At 37.6% G+C, this 9927-nt stretch overlaps 1 protein-coding gene across 1 annotated transcript in view; it reads right to left on the bottom strand.

Moving 5' to 3' along the window:
* The window catches only part of LOC102765432 (charged multivesicular body protein 1b-2), a 69336-nt gene extending 59707 nt beyond the window's left edge, over window positions 1–9629 (bottom strand). The window contains exon 1 of the mRNA XM_006753358.2: window positions 9472–9629. Within this exon, the coding sequence (XP_006753421.1) occupies window positions 9472–9487 (16 nt within the window). The 5' untranslated portion in view covers window positions 9488–9629. The remainder of the gene's footprint in view (window positions 1–9471) is intronic.
* Window positions 9630–9927: the final 298 nt, after the last annotated feature.

Here is a 9927-nt window from a genome sequence, read left to right as displayed (position 1 = left end):
AAATAGTTTTATTCATTTCAAATGGGCCGGATCTGGCCTGCAGGCCGTAGTTTGCCCACGGCTGGGTTAGAGCATCAGCCTGGGCTCAGAAGGGTTTGATTCCCAAACAAGGGCACATACCTGGGTTGCCAGTTCAAACCACAGCCCATTAGGGTGTTTGCAAGAGGTAACCAATTGATGTGTCTCTCCCACAATGATGTTTCTTTCTCTTTCTCTCTCTCTCTGCCCCTCTCTCCCTCTCACTCTCTAAAAATCAATGGAAAAAATATCCTCGGTTGAGAATTTTTAAAAATGATAAATAGTATATTTACAAGTTGTTTACATAATTCTAAATGTCTGTGTACTTCTACATAGCTTCAAAGTATCTTTGTGTATACGAATGTAAAACTGACAGCCTGCCCAGTATGAGTCAGTGGTTGAGCGTTGACCCAGGAACCAAAAGGTCACTGGTCAATTCCCATCGAGGCACATGCCCAGGTTATGGGTTCGATTCCCAGTAGTAGGGGGTGTGTAGGAGGCAGCCAATCAATGATGTTTTTCTCTCATCAATGTTTCTATCTATCCCTCTTCCTTCCTCTCTAAAAATCAATAAAAACATATAAAAAAGAAAAAAAACTGACAAAGCGAAAATTACCAAGCTTGGGAGATTTTAACAAAACTATCTCAGTAACTGACAAAATTAAGAATAGAAAAGTTACAAAATACCCTATTAAGCCCTACCGGTTTGCCTCAGTGGCTAGAGCATCAGTCCTCAGACTAGAGTCCTGGGTTCAATTCCGCTCAAGGATTTGAACATACCTCGGTTCCTGGCTCAATCTCCAGCTCTGGTTGAAGCTCCTTCAGGAGGCAACCAATTTTTATATGTTTTTATTGATATCTCACATCAATATTTCTCTCTCTCAGTCTCTCCCCCTCCATTCCAGTCTAAAAATCAATGGAAAAATAGCCTTAGGTGAGGATTAACAAACAAAAAAGTACCCTATTAAGAAGCTTAATTTAATAAACACAGAGAATTATAGCCAATCCTGTACCCAATAATTTGAGAATACATATAATTTTCAAGCATGAGACATTATGAAAACTGATCACGTATTAGGTCAAAAAACAAATCTGAAATAACAAATAACAGATGGACTTGCTGTATTACCACAACTCCATGATGAAGTAATTAATATGGGAATTCTCTTCACAATTTTTCTGTAAGAATTTAAAGCTGCTCTAAGATTAAAAGTTTATAAGGTATATATTCAGAAATTTAAAAAAAACTATATCTACATATAAATTAAAGAAGAAATTAAAATGAACAATTAAAAATTAGAATTGACAATGGAATGAGTAGAATGTGGCTTGTGGGATGTACAGCTAATGCCATACGCAAATGGAATTTTCCAGCTTTAAAATTTCACATTTTAAAAGGAAGGCAAGCTAAAAATTAATACAATAAGCATTCATCTCACAAAATGAGGAAAAGTATAGAATAAATTCAAAGTAAGTATAAAGAAGGAAAAAAGAAAGAGTAAAAAATAGAAACAAAGATTTCATAGAAAAGATAAAAAAATCCCAAGGTGAGCTCTCTGTACAGACTAATAACATTAGAGTATCTGATGGACAAAGAAGAGAATGTATAAAAAAAAACACAACAGTGCAGGAATGACAAAGGAGAAATAACTGCAGATACAATAAAGATATTTGAAAATAGTAAATTATGAACATAATGGCAGTACATTGAAAGTCTTAGACAAAATGGACAATCCTAGAATTAAAATAAGGAATAAATACATAAATAAGTAATTCTAAATTCCTGATTCAATGTTAAAATATTTTAACATAGAAATTAATTAATTAATAACAGACACAGCCTACATGGTTTTCATGATTGGTGAAAACATTAATGTTTGTTAATACATCAATCATTTTAGAAAGAAGCAATTCCTACCTCATACAAACTCTCCCAAAGAATAAAAAAAGAAGAAACACATCTCAAATTTGAAATCCAAATCAAAAAAGAATACTGTATGTGAATGGACAATTATAGATCAAACTCATTTATGAACATGGATGCAAAAATACCACAAATATCAGAAATCAAGCAATGTATTAAAGATACTTCATATTCCTGATGGGTTTTTCCCAGAAATACAAGGGTAATTTATCCTAAAAAAAAAATCTATCCATATACTTAAACCACATTCAGAGATTAAAGAAGAAAACACAGATGACAATATATAAAGAATAAGCACTTAATAGTATGTTGATGCTTCTATGTCTCTGGGTCTTTTTAAAAAAATACATATATTTTTATTGATTTCAGAGGGGAAGGGTGAGGGAGAGAGATAGAAACATCAACGATGAGAGAAAATCATCAATCATCTGCCTCCCACATGCCCCACACTGGGGATTGAGCCTGCAACCTGGGCATGTGCCCTTGGCCAGAATCGAACCCGGGACCCTTCAGTCTGCAGGCCGATGCTCCATCCACTGAGCAAAAGCAGTTAGGACTCTGGGTCTGTTTTTGATCATAGTTTATTTGGTTCATTAGATTACACATATGAGTGAGATCATGTGATACTTCAGAGGGAAAGCAGGGGAGGATGGGTTGGAAAGGATTAACCAATGAACGTGCATGGATATATGCATAACCTGTGGAAACAGACAATGGGGTGGTGAGGGCCTGGGGGAGGGGACAAGAGGCAGATGGAAGAGGTTAATGGGGGAAAAAAGGAGGACCTATGTAATACTTTCAACAATATTTTTTTTAAAAAAAGAAGAAACATTTACTAAATTCCAACATTTAATGGATTCATCAAACCAACATTCAGATGAATGGTTCATAACTAAACTCCTAGCAAACTGGGTGGAAAAATAACTTTAACCTGAAAAAAAGAAAATTATATATATATAAATCTAGCGCTGGTTGGTGTGTCATCCCATGCACCAAAACGTTGCGGGTTCAATTCCCCATCAGGACACATACCTAGGCTGTGGGATCTATCACTGGTGAGGGCACATATGAGAGGCAACTGATGGATACTTCTCTCATACATCGATGTTTCCCTCTCCCTCCCACTCCCTCTCTCTCTTCCTTCCTCTCTCCCTTCTCCAGCCTTCTCTCCCTCCAAAAATCAACAAACATATCCTTGGGTGAGAAGTAAAAAGAAAATCTATAAGAAACATCATCCTGAATAGCAAATAGTTAGAATTCCGTTTATTTTCTATTTTTTTAATATATTTTATTGATTTTTTTTACAGAGAGGAAGGGAGAGAGATAGAGAGTTAGAAACATTGATGAGAGAGAAACATCGATCAGCTGCCTCCTGCACATCTCCTACTGGGGATGTGCCCGCAACCCAGGTACATGCCCTTGAGAAACATCAATGATGAAAGAGAATCATTGATCGGTTGCCTCCTGCAAGCCCCCCAGTGGGGATCGAGCCCGCAACCCAGGCATGCGCCCTTGACCGGAATCAAACCCAGGACCTTTCAGTTCGCAGGCCGACGCTCTATCCACTGAGCCCAACCTGCTGCAACTTTTTTGTTGTAATTAAGCATTGTTCTGGAGTCCTAACAAACATGATAAAAAGTAAAAGGTATACAAATTACATTGGAAATCATCAAAGCATCATTATTTTCACATGACACAAACGTCTACATAAAAAAGTCAATGTACACATATTCTTCAACCCAAAAATCCCATTCCTTGGTATATATCCTAGAAAAAATGTTGGAAAATTAAAATAAAAAATCCAAAGCATGTATTAAATAATATTAGTATATGGACAACACTTAAAAATGTGCAGCAATATTATAACTTGGATAAGTTGAACCTGTTTGTACTTAATATAAATTTAATATAAAATAATTGCTCACTCCCCAACACTGTTTTCATACATTCTGTTCCTAAACTTATAGGCACACCTCAAAGATATTGTGGATTCGGTTCCAAACCACCACAATAAAGCATGTATCAGAATAAAGCAAGTCATAATCTTTTTGCTGGTAGAGGGTCATTGCCTTCAATTTTAAAAAATGCAATATCTGTGAAGCACAATAAAGTGAAGAATAATAAAACGAGATATGCCTATACCCTTTAGAAACACAATTTGAAGTTTAGTGTCAGTAGCCACTTACTCTGCATTCCCATGCTACTTTATATAGCATAAGTATTTTTCTGTATTTCTTTATAACTCCATCTCTAATTCTTTCTTTTTCTTTATTAAGGTATTACATATGTGTCCTTATCCCCCCATTGCCCTCCCCACCCCACTCCCATTCATGCCCTCACCCCCCTGGTGTCTGTGTCCATTGGTTAGGTTTATATGCATGCATATAAGTCCTTTGGTTGATCTCTCCGCCTTACCCTCTCCCTCCCCTACCTTCCCTCTGAGGTTTGAGCATTTGATCGATGTTTCTCTGCCTCTGGATCTGTTTTTGTTCATCAGTTTATGTTATTCATTATAATCCACAAATGAGTGAGATCATGTGACATTTATCTTCTCTGACTTATTTCGCTTAGCATAATGCTCTCCAGCTCCATCCATGCTGTTGCAAATGGTAGGAGTTCCTTCCTTTCTACAGCAGCATAGTATTCCATTGTGTAGATGTACCACAGTTTTTTAATCCACTTATCTGCTGATACATGTCTAATTCTTCACCTAGATTATGGACACCCTGAGAATGAGTCCCACAAGGGCAGGCTAGAAGGGGTCAAAGTTACCATCTCATGGTATCTATATACTCTTAATTAATCTAACCTTACATTTAAAATAAATTTTGTACAAAAATCATGTAACTTTAATCCTCACCCCCCAAAAATGTTCAATTTTTCAAGGAGATATACCAACAATATGTGATACTTTCAACAATAAAGATTTAATTAAAGAAAAAAGAATGAGTCCAAATCATCCTTATATCATAAGCCTAATGCAGTGCCTAATAAAAGTACTCACTAGCTTTAAGTAAATGAATAGCAGAAAAGTATTTTGCAGGGGAACATGATATACTGGGGAAAAAACACCACTGCCGCTGGGCAAGGGGACTCAATTACCCATTTCCACTTAAATAAGTTTATGTTAATATTAGTACAATGCTGTTTATATTATTAGGATTCCCTATAAGATTTCATTCAGGGGGAAAAAAGTGCTCTGCCACTAAAAGAGTTAGAAAACCAATGTCATAGCAGATGCCAAATTTTTAATTTCATGAACTGGTATAATTAAAAGAACATATCAGCACCAAAAATATAGAGTCTCAGAATAAACAACAGCTTTTAAAATTGAATTTTAAAGTTACATTTAGCTTTGGAAAATACTTTTTACACTGTCCTGTTTTAGTTTTCCTATTTGACCTGATCTTGAAATCTCATCACAGACCAGCAATATAACAATCTATATATATAAACAGCTAATATGCTAAATGTCTGACCATCTGACCGGTTGCTATGATGCACTCTGAACACCAGCGGGTAGATGCTCAACACAGGAGCTGGCCATTTACAGAGAAACGGCACTGCGGACCTGGCACTGACAAAGCAACACTCGGCTTCCCCCAAGTGGGACACAGGCCCCGCCACCATCCCAGAGCGACAGCCCACCAAATGCAGCCAACGCTGCCAAGACCCCATGGCGCAAAATGTGGCCCACAGCCCAGTCCAGCCCAGAAACGTGGCTGTGGGCACCAATCACGACTTGCTTTATAGCCAGGTGCAAACATTTTACACTTTAACCAAATGTCTGTGAAGTGTTTTCCCATGCCTCATCTCATTTGATCCTCACAGATGTCCTGAAGTAGGTAGATAGGAGACTCGGTGGAATCCTAATTTATTTTCATTAGCGGGAAAACAGAAATTTAGAAAGCTTAGCAACCTGACCCGACTGAAAAGAAATGGTGGACCACAAAAATGACCTCAGGTTTTCTCACTGCACAGAATATAGTCAAACACTGATGCAGTTAAATATTTTACCCTTTGTTCTCCCTGCATGATCTACAATGATAATCTGCTTTGTATTGCTGACAATTACCTGAAAGAGAAGTTGGGGTTCTTCACTGGGCTAGAAAACGTTTACCTAATTAGAAAGTAGGTCTAAGTAAGCAAGTTATACTATATGTATAAAAGCTAAGTTGACTCGTGCATGCATGATATATATAAAGCTTTCGCTGGTGCCAATCGCACACATGTGTTTCAATCTGTCATTATCGAGCGTGAATTTGGTTGACACTTCTATTACAGAGAAAGGGCGAATAGCGATCTTAAAATATTTCTTCTAATTAATTTCCTTAGTTAACCAATAAAGCTCTTTTAAAAATACAGAGTTCTGAACCTAACCTCTGGAATGTTCAATTTGGTAGATCTGGGATAGGTCTCCGAAATCTGTAGTTTTTAAAAGCTCTTAAAAGCTCACTAGATGATTCTCACGAACATCTAGGTTTAGAAAATACTGATTTAGTTATCTTCTTCCAAAGGAATAATTGAAATATTGTTTCTGTTGCTATCATTAGCAACATGATAAGAGCATGGATCTCTATTTGATTCTTATGATATACATATATAGTCTTATAAAAACATAGGTATATATTGAAATGCTGTTGCTCTTTCTTCCCTTCCTTCCTCCCTGTTTATCTATCTCCATGATCACTTATTCACAATTCCAAAATTCAAAAAGTTCTGAAAATTGAAAGTTATACATAATACCTGGTAGCAAAACATGACCTAACTAGAAAAATTTGATGACAAATCTTGATCTCAACAAGTATTAGTCTTTAATTTACCACACGTTTCAGTGTAGAAATGTGTGATTATGATTCCCGAAGCAACCAAAATATAATGCAATATATGGAATATGTGCCTTATTGGCATTCTGAAATATAAATAAGTATAATTTTGATTTGAATATTAAAACAAATGGCAACTCAAATCAAAAACCTGTTTCCCTGTATATGGCAATTTTCTCAATTACCCATTATATGGAATGGCTATTGTTTAAAATGTTCACACCTTGCCCTAGCCAGTTTGGTTCAATGGATAGAGTGTTAGCCTGAGGACTGAAGGGTCCCGGGTTTGATTCCAGTCAAGGGCACATGCCTGGGTTGCTGTCTCGATCCCCAGTCGGGGGCATACTGGAGGCAGCCGATAACTGATTCCCTCTCATCATTGATGTTTCCATCTCTCTTTCTCTCACCCTTCCTCTCTGAAATCAATAAAAATATATTTTAAATAAATAAATAAATAAATAAATAAATAAAATGTTCACACCTTAAAAGTACCTAAGAATGAGGAATAAGGCAATTTAAAATATTTTTATTGATTTTTTACAGAGAGGAAGGGAGAGGGATAGAGAGTTAGAAACATCAATGAGAAACATCGATCAGCTGCCTACTGCACACCCCCACACCGGGGATGTGCCCGCAACCAAGGTACATGCCCTTGACCGGAATCGAACCTGGGACCCTTCAGTCCACAGGCCGACGCTCTAACCACTGAGCCAAACCGGTTAGGGCGAGACAATTTTTAAATGTTCCTTTTTGGAAAAGAGCTGTGTGTAACCAGTTACTTTCTTGCACAAATTATATGTTCCTACCAGGAATATTTTCTTTTTGAAAATATATGGGGCTTAATAAATATACTTATAAAACACCTATATGAACATGTTATGACAAATAAATTTGGTCATTCCATTGAGTTTTTTAAAGTGTGATTTAATCTAATCCACCAAGATAAACTCAGTGTATTTTAACTGTCCAAACACAGAAGTCGCAATTATCATACTAACTCAATTGTTAGCACATTTAATCTTCTTATATACTGCATTAAATATAGGCAACAAATAAATATTACTCAAGTTTCAGTTCAAGTTATTTATTTATGAAAGACAGGTCTGAGTCAGTATGTAATTTCCTCCTCTATACGACAAGAAAAAGGTCTGGAATCTACAAAATGGAACCAAGAGAAGTAACTATTAACAGATTATAAGAGTCAAGTTACACCTCCTCACTTCTTCTGACAGACTGAAGGGTAGTTAATAGTTCATTTTTAAGGTTTAAACTATTGATAACAGTACTTTTAATTTGATCAGACATACATACATTTCAGCAAAAGAATTAGTAACCAATTATCTTGTTATTGGAAATCACATAGGGTAGGCTTAGGTAGAGAAAAATTAATTTTAAAAATTAATTAATTTAGAGCTATTACCTCAAATCCTTCCAAAAGTTCTGGGGAAAGAGATAGCAATTAGTACTCTATTTCTTAATATTTAACAGCATGTTCAAAACTTTACGATTTAGTATGCCCTTCCATTTCATTTTATTTCATAACAGCCTTATAAGGTTGACAGGTTGGTTAGTATGTTTACAGATGAGTCAACTTTGCCTGCAGAGGCTATATGGCTCCCTCTAACTCTTATGTTTCTTAAGAGGCAAAACTGGGATTAGAAACTGATCTTCTGACTTAGTCCAGTGATCTTTACTTTATGATACTGCTTTAAAAAATCCTTTAATAGGGCTACACTTTCATAAATTATATCCTTTAAAGAGCAGTGATAACTGGGTCTTTTAGTCATCTACTCTGTTCATAAAATGACCTATTCTGCACCTCCTCACACTTTATTCTTGGTTTATCTTAGACAGTTCAGCCCAGTATGTGTTATCAATATTCCCAGTATGACTTATATAATGTAATCCTCTCACCAAAAGTCTTTCTATACGTATTTCAGACTTACAAACTAATGAAGGCAAAGAGCTTTAAAATGAGCTATCAAACAAATACTACTATTAACATTTTGTCATTTTGCCAAGTTTCATTCAATGGCAAGATACCAACTTATTCTATTTTCTATAATGCGAACTCCTGGAAAAAGGGAGGAATTACAACGACATGGAAAACCTGTGATGGTATTTCAGTTGTGAAAAGCAATTTCATCCTTCTTTAAATCAGGGTTTCACACAGCTTGGTTCCTAATCCCCTTGCTTCAGTGGGAATGCAGGTACAACTTATGAATTTTTATAGCTTTAGGTAATAATTATTTCCCTCATATGCTAAATCAGATTACTAACACACACACTCAACTGACTTTGAAGGGCTGATATTAAGCACTTTACCTTATCAGTCACCTCCATTCAGAAAAAGGAAGAAATTCCATAGAAGCTACTACATTCAAAACCTAAACCTTCGCCCAAACCTCTGGCAAACTTCGGATTTATTTCTAAAAAGTGGGTAGATCCACTGAAAGAACAGGTGACAGAAGCCCTCAACGAAGGAGGATTCAAGCTCAAGAATGTTCTCAAACCAGTCCAGCGACTCAATTCCAAGTGCCCTGATTGTAGGATGGCCACGGCTACCAGAAGACAGTAACAAAAAAAAAAGCGGCCGGCGCTTACCCCGCCCTTCTGCAACTCGACCTAAAAGATCACGCCACGGAGCTCTTCCCCGGGCTTCAGCCCCTGCCCTTTTCCCCCTCCCCGCTCCTCCCTTTAGACTCTCCATGTTCGACATGGTCCCGCGACCTTTCTTAGGAGATGACAGCCCGGACAGCGGCACGGGTTTGATGTGAGGGCGATTAGAATTTCGTACAGGTCGCGACCTGCCGCTGGTCTGGCATTTAGATTCGAGATCCCACTTCCTGTTTCTGCGCAATGCCCACTGGGAGGCGGAGCTGTGCGCGCACCTGGGGCGGAGCTGGGGTTACGCCAAAATGGCTGCCACCGATGAGGCGGCTGAGGTGGCTGCCGTCGCTGGGGGGCGTGGCAACTCACCGGCGGCGGTTACGCCCCTCCCCCTCTGGTACCTCAGAAAAACGGTCTCCGCCGCTCAGCCAACCTAGTTCCGAGCTCTTCTTAACCTTGCGCCCACCTCTTCCCTCTGATTTCATACTAGCTTTGGCCCCTCAGTTCTGTTCTCAGAGCTTAAATCTTACGGATGAAGGAAAAAGGTAT

This window comes from Myotis davidii, unplaced genomic scaffold (assembly GCF_000327345.1).
Source record: "Myotis davidii unplaced genomic scaffold, ASM32734v1 scaffold1111, whole genome shotgun sequence".
Classification (NCBI taxonomy): Eukaryota; Metazoa; Chordata; class Mammalia; order Chiroptera; family Vespertilionidae; genus Myotis; species Myotis davidii.
This window is presented reverse-complemented; position numbering and strand designations above follow the sequence as displayed.